The sequence below is a fragment of the Microtus ochrogaster genome, linkage group LG5 (assembly GCF_000317375.1).
Source record: "Microtus ochrogaster isolate Prairie Vole_2 linkage group LG5, MicOch1.0, whole genome shotgun sequence".
Lineage (NCBI taxonomy): Eukaryota > Metazoa > Chordata > Mammalia > Rodentia > Cricetidae > Microtus > Microtus ochrogaster.
This window is the reverse complement of record NC_022031.1, coordinates 21,106,872-21,123,978: the sequence shown is the minus strand read 5'-3', so window position 1 is coordinate 21,123,978 and position 17,107 is coordinate 21,106,872. Positions and strand designations below refer to the sequence as shown.

The following is a 17,107-nucleotide window of genomic DNA, read 5'->3' as shown; positions in this document are numbered from 1 at the left end:
AGCATCCAAACAGACTAGGTTCCCACAAAGCCAGTACATGCAGTAGGATCAAAACCCAGTGCCATTGTCCTTGGCTTCTCAGTCAGCCCTCCTTGTCCGCCATGTTCAGAGAGTCTGGTTTGATCACATGGTCCATCAGTCCCAGTCCAACTTGCTTTGGTGAGCTCCCATAAGATCAGCCCCACCATCTAAGTGGGTGGGCACACCCCTCGTGGAAAAGTTTCTTGATATTATAATTCGAGTTTTTTATATTTCTTTAAAGAAGAAAAAAAAAACAAAATTACTGTGACAGGGCATGGTTGCAAATGTCTTTAATCACAGTACTAAGGAGGCAGAGGTAGGAATATTTCTGTGAGTTCAAGACCAGCTGAGTCTACATTGTGAGTTTTAAGCCAGCTAAGACAACATAATAAGACCCTGGTCTAAAAGAAAATAAAAAATAACAAAATAAAACAAACAACAAAAACAACAGTCAAGAAATTTGCTTTTTGGGAAATACTATATTGTTTACTTGAAACATAATCCTTCATTATGGAAATATAAGAGTAGTATAGGAGCCTTCTGTCTTGGTGTTGCTTTCATTGGTTAATAAAGAAACTGTTTTGGGCCCATGATAAGGCAGAACTTAGGTAGGCAGAGAATACAAAACCGAATTCTGGGAGGAAAAAAGCAGAGTCAGAGAGATGGCATGGACTCACTGCCAGAGATAGATGTTCTGAGACTTTGCTGGTAGACCACGAACTCATGGTGATATACAGATTAATAGAAATGGGTTAAACTAATATTTAAGAGTTAGCCAGTAAGAAGTTAGAGGTAATGGCCCAAGCAGTGATTTAATTAATACAGTTTCTATGTGGTTATTTAGGGGCTAAGCTAGCCAGGCAGCCAGGATGAACAAGCAGGCCCTGCTCCTTCATATGAGTATGAAAAACCAATTCCCTTTCCTGAGAAAAGGGGACTTGAAACCCAAGGAACCTTTGCAAGTGGACTAGAGTCACATATTTCCCTTACTAGTGTCAGTTCAAGAACAATGCAGAAAACTTCACATCTTAAGGAACATTCTCTTCTGAGCCTCCTACTTCCTCCCCGCCTAGCTATTACAAACAAACACTTTTGTCCTACAAGAGATGACCATAAAAATAAAAAAGCACCAAGAACTGGAAATATATCTCAGTGGCAAGCTATTTATGACCATGCCTGATAACCTGGGTTTGGTTCCCAGAACCCACATGCTCAAAGAAATAATAAAAGTTAAAACTCAGCACTAAGAAGTAATATCAGTGCAAATGTTACTGATAATTTTATAAACATGAAAAACGTCTCTGAATTCTAGCATATCACATGTGACCACAAACTGAATAAGTCATTTATACAAGCACAGAAGCTATGGGTCACCCTTAAAGAGCTTGAAATTCTCTTGGATGATTTGTGGATAGGCAATTTTCAAGCAAAGAACATATTAGTGAAACTGAGGTATCAGAGACTTGGCATGTATCAAGAAACATTCTTTAGTAATAGATAGCTTCTTTGACACAGCCTAAGAGATAGGATTATACTAATATAGATGTTAATTGTAGGTATTGAATCTCTTTAAGAGACAATTTAATCCTATTTAATCCTTTTGTGGTTACAGAGTACTTACCCCATGAATTCTTAAGGGAAAAGTTTCCTCCCTGCTTTGTAGCATCTGTAGAATGTGCTTTAAATTCAGTCTTTTGTGAGTCTATGGTTAGTTCAGTGTTTTCTTGTGACTCTGTCGCAAGTGGGACCCTATTTTAGCCTTTCAATCTAATCTGCCTTTAGTGAACAGGGGAACTCTTCAAAGAGAGTGGGCATAAAAGGCCCTCTCTCTTCTAAAACCCATTCACCAATGCTGCCAGATTTTTTAAAATGTTAACTAACATTTAGACAGGTACAATTAAATTCAACAAGATGAGATAAAAAAATAAACAAGTCAAATATAACTTCAACTTGATTTTATAGTCCTCAAGGGTCTTCTTTAATTAAAAAAAAGAAAGGGAGGGAAGAAAGAAAAAGAAAACATGAATGAATGAGTGAATGAAGCAAAGAATGAGCTTCCTCTGTGCTTTTGCTGGATGTAATCTTATTGTAAAGACACAGCCTTAGAAAAAATGCCCAGAAGCCTGTTGGTATTCTGGAGATTTCACAACCTTTTATCTGAATGTAATTAATTGTCATGATTATGAACAAAATTGTAAGAAATTATTTAAGATACCAGGTGAAGGATTAATGGCAGTGTGTGAATCTGTAAGACACTAGAACTTGGTGTTTTTTATTAAAATTTGGATTGCTTTTAATTTTTAACTGATTAGGGAAAGAAGCATTCCCACTTTTAATCATACTCTATTCAGCTCCCTTGTTACTGCGTACTGTAACTTTAACTTAAAAATGATTCACTTGGGTTTTTTGTTCATTTGGGCAAGGGCTAGCAGTTACTCCTTTATTTCAGCTTGAGTAGTACTTGTCTTTGCTTTCCTGAAGGGTCTTACTGCCTTTATGCTTCCTTAATTTCTTCCCTTTACTTAGTCTCCCTTCTTTCGCGTGTCTCATTCCCTCTCTTCTTTGCTGCAGTTTTAGACCTTTCAGAGCATCCTAACCACCCCCTACCTCCTGCTGCTCCTACCCTTTATCCTGCTGCTCTCCTGTGGACTGGGTTGCTTTTGTTCATGGTACTTCACAAAGTGCTGGCTAGCTGTCCTTGCTCCACTGAGATACAACCACAGTTTCCAAAGTGCTGGGTTTTTTTTTTTTTAAGACACCTGATTTTTAACAATCATGAATGTTTTAAAGAACTGTACAAAAGAATAGTTTACACGTAACTGAACACATCTCCTTTACATAGATCTTTCCTTCATTCATTTTTTAAATTTTTTTCAAAAGAAAACAAACTATCTTTTTTTCATTATATATGTACCCAATCCAAGTTCCCACTCCCTCCCTTCCTCCTCCCTTTCCTTCCACTTACCCCACCCCACCCCCAATCCACTCCTCAGAGAGGGTAAGGCACATTGCCTTGGGGAAGGTCCAAGGCCCTCCCTACCATATCTAGGCTGAGGAAGGTATTCATCCAAAGAGAATAGGTTCCCAAAAAGCGAGTACATGCAGTAGGGATAAATCCTGGTGTACTGCCCGGGGCCCCATAGTCTGCCCCAGCCATGCAACTGTCAACCTCATTCAGAGGGACTAGTTTCATCCTATGCTTATTCCTTCCCAGTCCGACTAGTGTTGGTGAGCTCCTATTAGCTAAGGTAGATTGTTTCGGTAAGTGTCCCCATCATGGTCTGCTGGTAAGAATGCAAACTTGTACAACTGCTTTGGAAGTCAGTATGGCGGTGTCTAGGAAAATTGAGAATCAACCTACCTGAGGATCCAGCAATACCTCTCTTGGGCATATACCCAAACATACTATAAAGACATTTGTTCAGCTTTGTTCATAGCAGCATTATTTGTAATAGCCAGAACCTGGAAACTACCTAGATGCCCCTCAACCGAAGAATGCATAAAGAAAATGTGGTGTATTTCCACATTAGAGTACTACTCAATGGTAAAAAACGATGACATCTTGAATTTTGCATGCAAATGATGGAAGTAGAAAACACTATCCTGAGTGAAATAATCCGGACCCAAAAAGATGAATATGGTATGTACTCACTCATTAGTGGATACTAGCCATAAACAAAGGACATTGAGCCTATAATTAATGATCCTAGAGAAGCTAAGTAACAAGGTGAACACTAAGAAAAATGTATATAGATCTGCCTGGAAAGTCAAAATAGACAAGATCCTCTGATAAAATTGGGAACATAGGGGTGGGAGGAGAAGAGAGAGTAGAATGGGAAGAGGAGGGGAGAGGGGGAGAGAGGAAGAGAACTTGAGGGAATGAAATAGTCGAGATGGAAGAAGAACAGAGATTAGAGCAAGAAAAGAGATATCTTGATTGAGGGAGCCATTATGGGGTTAGCAAGAAACTTGGCTCTAGAGAAATTCCCAGGAATCCACAAGAATGACCCCAGCTAAGACCCTAAGAAATAGAGGAGAGGGTGCTGAACTGGCATTGCCCTGTAGACAGACTTAAATATATCTTAAATATCACCATATAAACTTCATCTAGCAACTGATGAAAACAGAGGCAGAGACCCATACCAGTGCACTAGACTGAGCTCGCCCAGTCCAGTTGAAGAGTGGGAGGAGTGAGAATATGAGCATATTGGTCAAGACCAAAGTGCTGTTTTAACATGATGATGATATGCATGTAAATGTTCAACATTAGTTTCTCAAAACATGAAAGGAGCCCTGATTGTAGGCAGCATTGTACAATTTCCATTTTGTAAATATTCCCTTCCTGGTGAACACCAAATTCCAAATTTGATCAGGAGTTGAGTGACTTCAGATTGGCAAGAGATTAATGTGGTTCATATTCCCACGTCTTGGGCTTTATTATCACACTGAAAGTTCCACTTCTAGAGCATATTCATACTTTGCCAAGATAATAAAATGACTTCCTATTATTTCATTTCATTTGGTAACTGCAAATCATTACTCTCATATCCTTGTTACTTGAAGAGATTATGGCATTCAGAGAGAAAATTTTTGCTGGTGAACTAAATAACTAGATAGTAAAGATAGTAGTTAGAAGTAGAAAAAATAGGGTTATTTTGTCTTTAAAGTACTTTCTGTTGTTGCTACACTTATTGATTATAAATACACACAAATCTCAATTTTACAGTAAACATAGCTGCCACAGAAGTCCTGTCTTTTGTTCTTGATACAACCCTGCCCCTACTTTTTGATTGTCTACTTGAGTATTTTGAGACAAGGTCTTACTGTGTAGCCAAAGCTTATCTCAAGCTTGCAACCCTCCAGCCTCAATCTTCTAAATGATAGAAATACAGATGTGCACTGCCACATCAGCCTTTTTTGATGGATTTTGCTTGTACTTTTATTTCAACTCATCTCAAATCCATTAGTTAAGTGCTCAGGAAATAAATGCTAATAGAGATAGAGTGTCTTGAATGAAGACAGCATATTTCTAATAATTATCATTAATTTTTCTGCCTTCATTATGTTTTTTTATATTATAAAAGGGAATGGTAATCATGTGTTATCTGTCAGCAGAGAAGCGAGTTTTTCTTTGTTTGAAAAGTTCACTTTAAAGGTTTCTGTGATGCATGACAGCTTTAAAATAGGGCTTCCATTTCAGAATGCATTGCCTGTGGCTGCTCTTCAGGGTTGCTTTCTTCTGAGCTGATTTGTCCCATTTGAACATAAAAACAGTGCATATTTATATCTCTGATAGGCCAATAAATAAAATCTTGCTTCCTTTAGGGGAAGTTTCCAGGGAACTAATTAGAGTCAGTAGCAGAGAAAAGCCGAGATTGAAAATACATTTCAGCATCTTTCATTGCTCCGTTTATTCTGTTCTTGGGCACTTCCACACATTTGTGCATGCAGGAAGTGGTGACAGCACATATCACAGTTAGGATGCACCTGTGACATCCTCCTGGCTGGTAGGATTGTCTTTCAGCATCAGCTCCTCTCTCTCTTTCTCCACAGCTCAAATTTCACTTACTGAACAGAGGACTTTTCTTTATGTACAAGGAAATTAAACTTATTCAGGCATACACCTGCTGCAGAAGTAGAAAAACACCTGGGGTGCCATTTGCATTTTAATGATTCAGTTTCTACTGCTATCAATATGGCTAATTGCTGGATCATTTTATTATAATTACTTTTTATCAAAGGATATCTAGAAAAAGACCTCAATTGTGTAAAATTAGTGTTCAGTCATGGCAGGTGGGACTATAAAATTTCTAGATTTAAAATACAAGAAACCATTTGTACATGATAATGACATTGCCAGTGTTCACTGGACTCTCTGAAATTCATTGTTTAATCATAAATCGTTTAAGTATATAGTTTGACTCATTGGAGAATCAATTTAAAATGTAATTATATATAATGCAAATATAATTTTCAATGGTATTTCTAAAATTGTTATGGTGACATAATTTTTATTAGAGTATTCAAAAAGGATTTTTACCTAGTCTGAGCATTAGTATGTGGTTTCACAAAGATTCAGAGGAACTATTTCATTCCAGTTTTACATTAGGATCATAGTCTTAGCATAACTAAATAACTAGGTATCATATTGAGAAAGTATTTAGCTGGCATTACTACTGGCAGTCCAGTGAAGGTAAAAGAAAGCATATAGATTCAACATAATATATTAGCTAGCTTTCTGCCATCATAATAAAAGGCCTGAAAAAATCAACAAGAGGAAGAAATGTTTATTTTGCTTATAACTTTGCATGTTGTAGTCCATGGCCAATTGGTTCTGCTTTCTCAGGCCTTTGATGAGGCTGAGCACTAGGGGAGGGAATATATGCTAGAATAAAGCTGATCACATCAAGACAGACAAGAACCAAAGAGGAAGAATAAATAAGGATAAAATGTATATTTCAAAATTATAACTCCTAACAACCTACTTGCTATAGCAGGAATTCACCCTTTTAGTTGCCAAAGAATCCATTGTCATGTAATTAGTCCACTGCTGAGGTGAGGGACCATCCCCTCCTAATTGTCCTACACTGTTGAATGGGCACCAAGTTTTCAACACATTATCTTTGGAGCAATTCTTCATATAGAAGATTGCTTACATATAATTCATATAGGAAGGTAAGGGTTTGTTTTTCTTTGTTCCAATTCAGTAATAGTTATTTTTTTGCAAACCTGAAGCTACTGTTACTGTTCTTAAGTATGTTGTGCTAAGCTAATAACTCGTTGGAAAATAGTCATTATTTAAAAGTTATTTATTTTTCTAAAAATATCTTTTCACATTTTACATGCTAATCCCATTTCCCACTCCCCATTCCTGTTTCTTCCCTTTCCCATATTTTACCCCACACCCACTCCTCAGACAGGGTAAGGCTTCCCACAGGGAGTCAACAAAGTCTAGCATATCACTCTGAGGCAGGATCAATGCCCTACCCCTATATCTAGGCTGAGCAAGGTATCCCTCCTAAAAGAATGGGCTCCAAAAAGCCAGTTCAAGCACTAGGGATTACTGATGGTCCCATTGTCAGTGGCGCTACAAAATGCCCAAGCCACACAACTTTTACCCACATTCAGAGGGGCTAGTTTGGTTCTATGCTGGTTCCCCCACTGTCACTCCAGAGGCAGTGAGCTTGCATTAGCTTAGGTTAGCTATTTCAGTGGGTATCCCCATAATGGTATAAACCCTTTGCTAATATTATCACTCCTCGCTCTCTTCAACTGGCTTTTGGGAACTCAGTCCAGTGCTTCACTGTGGGTATCAGCATCTGCTTCCATCAGTGGTTGGATGAAGGTTTTTGGATTACAATTAAGGTAGATTCTATGATGACATTCTGATTGCAGGTGAAGGCCAGTTTAGGCATCCTCTTCACTATTGCTTAGGTGGGGTCATCCTTGTGGCTTCCCTTTATCCCCTCCTCCTCTCCTTCTGTAATTCCTTCTCCCCTAATCCACTAATTCCCAATTTTCTCAGGAGATCTTGTCTATCTTCCCTTCTAAGGAAGATCCATGAATGTCTGTCTTCGGATTCTCCTTCTTACCTAACTTCTCTTGGGTAGTGGACTATATTCTGGTTATCCTTTGCTTTACAGATAATATCTACTTATGAGTAAGTACATACCATGTTTGTCCTTCTGGGTCTGGGTTATCTTACGCAGGATAGCTTTTGTTTCAAGTTCCATCCATTTGCATGCTAATTTCAAGATGCCAATGATTTTTACTGCTCCATTGTGTAAATGTACCTCATTTTCCTTATCCATTCTTCAGTTGAGGGGCATTTAGGTTGTTTCCAGTTCTGGTATTACAAATAATGCTGCTATGAACATAGTTGAGCAGTTGTACTTGTATGATTGAGCATCCTTTGTATATATGCCCAGGAATGGTATTGCTGGGTCTTGAGGTAGGTAGATCCCCAATTTTCTGAGAAACTGCCATACTGATTTCCAAATGGCTATACAAGTTTTCACTCCCACCAGCAATGGAGGACTGTTTCCCTTCTTCCACTTCCTCTCCAACTTAAGCTATTATTGATGTTTTTGATCTTAGACATTCTGACTTGTATAATTTGGTATCTCAGAGTCATTTTGATTTGCATTTCCTTGATGACTAAAGATGTTGAGCAATTCCTTAAGTGTCTTTCAATCATTTGAGATTCTTCTGTTTAGAATTCTCTATTTAGATCTATACCCCACTTTTAATTGGATTGTTTGGTATTTTGATGTCTAAATTATTGAGCTCTTTATTTTAGAGGTCAATCCTCTGTCTGGTGTGGGAGTGATTTCTTATTAATAAAGAAACTGCCTAGGCCCATTTCATAGGCCAGCCCTTAGATAGGCGGAGAAAACAGAACAGGATGCTGGGAGAAAGAAGCTGAGTCAGTGAGTCGCCGCCATGATTCTCCTGCTCCAGACAGATACAGGTTAAGATCATTCCTGGTAAGCCAGCTTGTGGGCCACACAAAATAATAAAAATGGGTTAGATCAATATATAAGAGCTAGCCAATAAGAGGCTAAAACTAATGGGTCAGACAGTGATTAAAAAAATACAATAATTATTTCATATAATTATTTCGGGGCATAAGCTAAGCTAGCCATGTGGGCGGCCGGGTGCGGGGGACGCAGCTCCGCAGCTCTTATTTCAACAGTCTGGTATGTATTTTAAGGGAATTTTTTTCAGTCCAGTTTCTTTGGTGTTCTGTAAGCTTCTTGTACCTTCATAGTCATATCCTATGTTAGGTTGAGAAATTTTCTTCTATAATTTTGTTGAATATATTTTCTGTGACTTGGAGATGGAGCTCTCATTATTATTCTTAGATTTGGTGTTTTCATGCTATCCCAAATTTCCTTGAAACTTTTTTTAATAATTTGTTGGATTTAACAGTTTCTTTGACCTATGAATCTATTTTCTCTATAGTATCTTCAACACCTGAGATTCTTTCTTCCATGTATTGTAATCTGTTGGTTATGCTTGCATTTGTAGTTCTGTTTATTTACCCAAATTTTCCATATCCAGAGTTCCCTCCTTTGTGTTTTCTTTATTGCTTCTCTTTCAGTTTTTAAATCATGAACTGTTTGAACAATTTTTTTTACCTGTTTGATTTTTTTTCTCGATTTCCTTGATTTTCTTTAAAAGATTTATTGATTTTTTTTCCAATTTTTTGTTTGATTTTTCCTCCATTTCTTTAAGGGAATTTTTATTTCCTCTTTAAGGGTCTCTATCATCTTCATAAAATTATATTTAAGGTTGTTTTCTTATGCTTCTTCTGGGTTAGGATATTCAGGTCTTCTTGTTGTGTGACCACTGGGGTTTGGTGTTGCCATGTTTCTTTTCAGATGGTTGAATGTATTCTTGTAATGGTGCCTACCTGTCTCTTCTTCCAATTGGTGCAGGTAGCTTCTTTGCATCTTTGTCTAATCCTTGCAGTCGGTGTCTGTGTCTCAGAGATCCTCTCTTGGACCAATCATTGCAGTAATTGTCTGTTTCTTAGGGAGCTGGTCTTGGACCACTCTGTTCAGTCACTGTCTGTATCTCAGGGAGCTGCTGAGGTCTCTGAGAATGGATGTGTTTGGGGCTGAAATGAGACTTGTTGATTACAGGATCTGATCATTGAGAAGAAGTTGGAGCAGCTTGCTTATAGGAGGCTGGCTGCTGGCCAGCTAGTGAACCTGAGGTAGGTGGGAGAGGGGCCCGGAATTTTGCCCTGGGGCCTAGGGTCTAGAGACTGGGCTGTCCAGCTGGGGAGCTGGTCATTCACCTCTTGGCCCACTCTGTACAGGTGTAGTCTGTGCCTCAGAGAGCTACTGAGGTTGCATGGAATGCGTGGCTTTGAAGGTGGAGTAGCACTTATAGATTGCAGGGTCTGATCTATATGGGGTGTTAGTGCTATCTGCCTGGAGGTGGCTTGCCTTCCAGCAGGCTAGTGAAGCTGCCTAAGACATAGAGACTGGGCTGTCCAACTGAAGAGCTGGTCACTCACCTCTTGGTCTTCTCTGTGCAGTTGTCATAAATACTAAATTATTTAAGGCATATTCTATGCCTGGGATTTTTTTTATGAAGACAATGACTTTAGAAATATGTGCATCTAGATCATGAGGTGATATAGGTTCAAAATCTATACTTGAAGTCAGAATGTTCAATGTTATTTTACAACATTTTCTGAGGAAAACTACATTACGCAGTTCATTAAATAGTTCCTAGTGAAGAAGTCTGATGATGATGTAGACCAGTCATAGAGTTCTTGTCTAGCATATGCAATTATAGCAGGCTTTCTTGGATCACCAGCTCCAAAATCATGACACAGAGACTGATTATTAATTACGAATGCCCAGTCTTAACTTAGGCTTATATCTAGCTAGTTCTTTTGTGTGTGTGTAACTGAAATTAACCCATTTCTGCTAACATATGTGCTACCCCGAGGCTCATTTACCTCATCTATGTACTCTCTCCTGCTTTGCTGCTTCCTCCATGTTAAACAAATACAGCATAAATGAAAACAACACACCTTTACATAATTAAAGAAATGTAGCGTCAAACAAACACAATGTGTCTTTACATAGGTAAACAATTGTTCTGCAACACAAACTGGACACATCTTTACATAGGCAAGAAATATTTTATTCCATAACCCACGACCATTTCAGCTTGATCACCAGGACCGCATAAAAGAAAGAAGGGAAGGAGGAAGAGAGAAAAGAAGGGGGGGAAGAGAAAGAAAGGGGGAGAGAAATTAAGAAAGAAAGAAATAAAGGTTGAAATGATAAATTCTACAAGAATGATTAGAATTGAATATGCGGATAGATTTCTGTAACTGGGAGTACATATGAAGATGCAGTGGAGTACAGGGAGCATTAATAAACTACGTTTGTTTGGTTACAGATTTCAGCCCTGGAGAGGCAGATCTTCGACTTCCTTGGCTTCCAGTGGGCACCCATTCTTGGAAATTTCCTGCATATAATAGTTGTCATATTGGGTTTATTTGGAACCATTCAGTATAGACCACGTTACATCATGGTGGTAAGTGTTATTGTCACATCTCTTCATATAAGCATTATGATTTTTCTATAAGAAAGCAAATACAATACTTTGTGAGCTCTTCTGATGTGAGATGGTATTGGTATTCTAACTCTGACATGTTCAAATGTGCGATAAAATGTTCCCCCCAGAGCAAAGTCATGTCCCTGAGTCTGAGACGACAGGGTCATTCATGGCTTATTTGACTTTGAAGTTTACAAGAAGATTTAAGACAGGTTTGGTTAGAGGAGAAGACAGGATGATACACATGATGCTATGATGAGATGCAGTGCACATGCATAGTCTGTCCTTGTATTCAGGTACCCTTAACCTTCAGAGAAACCCCACTAACCTTAGAAAGCAAAACTACCCAGCACAATGATTTGATTACTGAATACAATAACAAAATTTTAATTAACATTGGGCATCATAACTGAATTAACACAATATATAGTGTTTAGTATATTTTCATATTTTTGTGTCCTGATTGTTAAAGTTGAATGTATCTCACTTGTCAAGATACACTTTAAACACATGTCCATCTTGCAAGGTATGCCATGCATGGTCAACTGATTCTATTGCAGGGCACTTGAAGTGCACATAGTAGTCTACATTGATGGTACTCACATTATTTGCTTGTCTTTTCCTATAAAAATAAAACAGAAATACAGGCTACTTGTATAGTAGACTTATGAGAAGTAATGTGTTATAATAATGTATGTTGTTATTAAATAGGAGTAAATCCTATAAGATGGCCATCAGGCCTATAAATATGAAATATTTTGTAAGATTTTAGTAGTGAGGAGTAGTTGATGTCTAATCCTAAGCAGTTCCTGTTCTTCTTTTGGAGATCATTTGAGCTACCATATGATGATTCGAATGAGATACCCTAGAAATGGAATATGGCTAAGTTCCCTTAATGTCTTCACAATATTAGGTTATTATTGAACTTTAAATAGAAGTAGTCTCAAGTGACTTGATCTTTTTGCTATTGTTATTCTTCTAAGGCTTCAATTACCAGATTGTTACAAAGTCAAAAGTATGGATAGAATGAGGCTGTGTTGTAGACATTGTCTAATTCTGGTGATTTTTATCCTCTAAATGTTAGTACGATGCTTTTTTCCCACAGCATGTGCTTGGTTGAAGTTTCTTCTGTCTTTCCTCTATACATGGAGTTTCCTGTGTCCTCCAGCCTTTGTCTTTCCCTGCGAGTTGTTTGTGCTTTCCTAATCTGCTAACTAAATCTCATAAACTCCTTAGAAGGATACGATCAAGAATCTCCTTGATATCTCACAACTACTCCCCTCTTCTCTTCTTTCCCCCTTTCTTTCCTCTTCCTTCCTTCTTTCTACCCTTCTCTCCTATCTTCTTTCATTCTTTTGTTTATTCAGCCATTCATTCAAAATGTCTGCCATTTACTTTCAGCTGAAAGTCTGACTTCATCTTATATGCGAAGCATAATAATAACACAGTCTTGGCTTCCCTTCCTCTCATGGTCCAGAAGCTGTCTTTAGTTTCAGATATTCTGTTATGTCTGGAACATGAGCATCATGGTCTTGATTTTTTTTTTCTTCTTGAAATTCAGAATGGAGGTATCATTAGTTTCCAGATTCAGGTCTCCTCCTGCTGCCACTAAAAAGTTGTTGAGTCACTTCTGTGGTTTATAACAGCCATTTTTTATCTTTTTTTAAAAAGCACTATAATTAATTTCAGATTGCTAGCTGTAGGGTCAAAGAAAATCATCCATCAAAATAAATAAATAAATAAGCAAACAAACTTAGAAGCAGTTGACTTGTGTGTCATTAAACAAAGGAAAATTAGCACAGTTTCAGTTGTGCAGTGATCTTCCTCAGCAGTAACCTGCACTCTGCAAGAAGGAACCTTTCTAAACAGACATCTTCTGCTTGTGATTCTTTACCTGTGGCAAAATACACTGACAAAAGAACTTTAGGGGATGGTGAGTTTATTTGAGCTCATGATTCCATGTTACAATCCATTATTGCTGGAAAGTCAAGCTGACAAGAACCAGAAGCAGTAATATCTGTTGTCTAGAGGTGGGAACATTCAGTTACGACAGACATAGGCTCATCCCACTTTTTTTTCTTTTTATACAGTCTAGTATTAAATACAGGCATGGGGCCAGCCACTTTTAGATTGAGTCTTTTCACATCAATTTCTATAATTGAGACAGCCGCCAACAGACATGGCTTTTGGCTAGGCTAATGTAGACAATCCTCCACTGAAACTCTATTCCCAGTTGATTCTATATTATGCCAAGTTGACAGTTAAAACTTGCTATCACTGGCAATTTGTAGTCATATTGGGATTTGGGTTCCATCACAGCCAGTGTGATTGTTGGGGAAAGAGAGCAGACCTAGTTCCAAGGTCAGCACATACACCGAGGACATTTAAGGTTTGGGATCTGGTAAGGCAACTTCATGAAGCCAATAAGAGGGTAGAACCAGTACACATCTGGTTCTCCTGTTCCAGGTTGGTTTTTCTGAACAAATCCATTAACTACCTAATGAGCCCCTCCTCAACTATAAATTACTAATACTAAAACAGATCTCCCAGGGTTCTGGGAAAAACTAAGTAAAATGAAGCATTTGTCATGGGGGTCTTGCTTTCCCATCAATTTCTTGTTTCTTTCTTCCTCTTCCTGAGATTCTTGGAAAACTGTAAATAAAATGGAAAAAAACATGGCACAACACATTAAAAAGGATAATGGTAAGAAAAAAATTATGAAGTTCTTGTCTTGTAGGGGTTTGTCTTTAAAGATTTTCCTTACGTGAAAGTTAGAAGGGAGGAAGAAAGCAAAAGCAAAGAAGCAGAAAGAGAAGTAATGCCAGTGATTTCCAAGGGAACCTTGTGAGCTGACGTGGTGGAAGAGTGAGAGGATGGAAACGTGTGCACAGACGCTCCATTGCCCTCAGTGTTCTCAAAGCTTCTGCCTAACAAATAAGATCTGCATGTGAACAAAGTATTAATCATGCTCATGACACAGAAACAAAGGAGCAGAGCCATTATTCATTAAACTGTATAGAAAGATATGTGCCCAAGGAAATGCTGAGCTGGGCCACAAATACCAGGCAGAGGGGCAGAGGCTGGAGAGGTGGGCAGGAGCCAAGGGCACTTGAGCTAAGATGCCCAATCACTGGCTATTCCAAGTCTCTACCCCTCACTTAAATATCTGCCCGGCCACTGCCCTGCTGCTCTCATTCCGCGTTCACAGCATTTCACCTCTGGAACCCCGGGAACCTACTCCCCCAGCCTCCTTCCTTTGGTTGGGAGCTCCTGGAAAGATGGAGTGCTTTTATATGTCTAGTATATTTCTTTTCTCGTCACCTAGCCTCACTGGAGCACAATATTTTCTGTGTGTTTAAAGAATGAATGACAGCTACAGCTTTGAACTTGTAGGTGTTCTGGTGATTCCAGCCCAGCAAACCTCTCAATTCCTTCTTGCCTCAGGATCCGCACAGACGGTCTAAGGATTCGCAGAGCAGGTCTCAGTGCCCAGGGGCTTCTGCAGAGAGCCTGCCTCGTCCAGTCTCTCATCAGACATCTCAGAACACACTGCGGTCCTTCATTTTTTTTATCATATTCCATACTTGTACCACAATGACAGTTTGACATTTAGATTGCAAGAGGTTTTTATCTTGAAGTCACATCTGCAATTCTTTGTGTCTCCTTCCTTTCATGCGCCAGTTACACTTACTCCACTTCAAACTAACAAATGCTTTGGAGCACCAGGTACATGCCAAGTGCTTACTCAGAAACTAATAAAATATGGTGTCTGCGGCTGCAAGAGTTTAATGGAGCTCAATGTATAGCAACACGGGTTAAGTTACTGCCATTCCTCACAACAGATGGGGGTTGCTGTACTTGACCTCAAAGAATTAATCACCCTTATAAAAACGGTTTAGCTAAATGACTACACAGAAGAAGTTCTCCGGCATCTATCATCATATACAGCATGAATTTAAACTGGAGAAAATTGTTTCTTTGCTTTTCTGTGAATTTTGCCCTCCTCTCAATTACCTCTGGTGAGTTCTATGGGCCACATGCTCTTTTGCCTCCTCAGGGACATTTTGAACCTTCCTTTAGCTCAACTGTCCCTTAGTAAAAGCTTGTCCTATACTATTTACCTAGTCAGGACTAAGTGCCTAGTCCTGGCTATTAGCACAGATTCTGGTCACTTCCTGATTTCCCCTACATAATGAGCACAGCCTCTGTTTTTCACACTGTATCAGCATGTGCAGAACTGTTGCACCCCACCCCCACTGCCATGTTCTACCTCAGTCTTGATGTTTGATGAAAAAATAGTAAATGAATTTAAGGTTTTTAGATGAAGTGACTTTATTCCATATGTTCCTGTCTGTGAAGCATTGGAACATTGATTTGATTTTATAATTGTCATATTTACCTCCTTTATACAACCCAATTCGTAGATTGGTTTTAGTAGTCAGAATATACGTGGCAGGATTGATCTGGCCTAGCCTAGACTGATTCTTGATACATGATTAACTGTAACTATTAATTATTTTATTTTTCCTTCACTCTGCCTTCCTTACTAATAAGGTACCAGGATGGTAGGTTTACCTTTTTTTCTCAGAAAAAAAAAATGCTAATTGCCAGGAGAGAGCAGAAGAATGGAGAAGCAAAGTGCTTATCCCATTTGTTTCATGGCATATTGTGAGCAAATGTTGCTTTAGTAAAAATCATTCATTTTAAAGACTAATGCTCAATGGTGGAGATGCAGACTGGAAAACTTATAAAGTGTTTATTTCAATTACCAAATGCTAACATATCCTCACCAGATGAGGAAATGTTTAGGAAATCACACAAACCCATGCACTCATTGTCTGTGTGAATAGGACTTAAAATATGTATACTCAGCTTAAGGGGAAAAAAAGCCAAGTCATTTATACTTCTATCTAACCCACATACATATATAAGTCTGTTGCCATGCTCTGTACTAACCAAAAGGTATTTGTCAAAAATAGGTCATATTGCTCTATAAATATCATAACAACTGAATTGTCAATTAAAATAACCCACTTCAGTGACAAGGCAAAATGGATAGTCAGTCTCGAAGGTGACAACCTACTTTTTCTGACAGGGAAAATGCCCAATCCATGGATTGGTCTCACTAAGGTTAACATTTGCATGTCTGTGATCCATGCAGTCTCTTATATTGAAGTGTGTCATTTATAATTCCATGCAAACCAAAATTCACTAATGCAGTCATCACTTTCAACCAGCAGCATAGATGGAACTTTCCATTCCCCCAACAAAAACCTGTCATGTTCCTACCACATGTGACATATCAACTACAAATTATAAAACATTGTTAGAGAATTTACATAAATGAACGAAATTTTACTAAAATGGCCATTTGATTCATTTGTCCTCCGATGAGGTGAAAACTTTAGAGAAGGGTCAATTTATAGAGTCCTTTTGCTAAGATGGTTTGCAGTAAAGACTAGCAAATTAAGCATGCTGATTCTGGAGCAGACTACCAGGTTTCATAGGACAACCCTGACACTCCATAGGGTATCAAAGGATGACCCATTCTTCAGGGGTTTAATACAAGAACTTGAATGATATGCCACTTGGAACTAGGAACACAGGAAGTGTCATAATGGCGTTTGTTGCAGCCAAGTGTGTAGAACTAGACAGTTACCACCGGTGTCTATAAAAGGTCAGAATCAGAATCTATAATACAATTTACAGGAGATCTTCAGTTTCCTTCAGGCACTGTTTGTGCTGGGATTTTGAAAGTGGTTTGTTTTATTTTACCTTAGTTACACTGTGGACATTCTCAATATTTAGGGATTTAGAGTTGGGGTGTAATGATGAAGAATGATGGTTTTTCATGGGATGTGGTCCCATGATAGAGAGCTTGCCTAGAATCTTCAAGGGCCTGCTTTAAACACTGGACTGAGCTCCCAAAGTACCAATGAGGAACAGAAGGAGGGAGAAGATGAGCAAGGAAGTCAGGACCAAGAGGGGTGCACCCACCCAC

At 38.6% G+C, this 17,107-nt stretch overlaps 1 protein-coding gene across 1 annotated transcript in view; it reads left to right on the top strand.

Annotated features, from left to right (window-relative positions):
* Nkain3 (sodium/potassium transporting ATPase interacting 3) overlaps window positions 1-17,107 on the top strand; it is a 619,021-nt gene that overhangs the window by 290,592 nt on the left and 311,322 nt on the right. Inside the window, exon 2 of the mRNA XM_005361913.3 lies at window positions 10,948-11,085. Coding sequence (XP_005361970.1) covers window positions 10,948-11,085 — 138 coding nt within the window. The remainder of the gene's footprint in view (window positions 1-10,947; window positions 11,086-17,107) is intronic.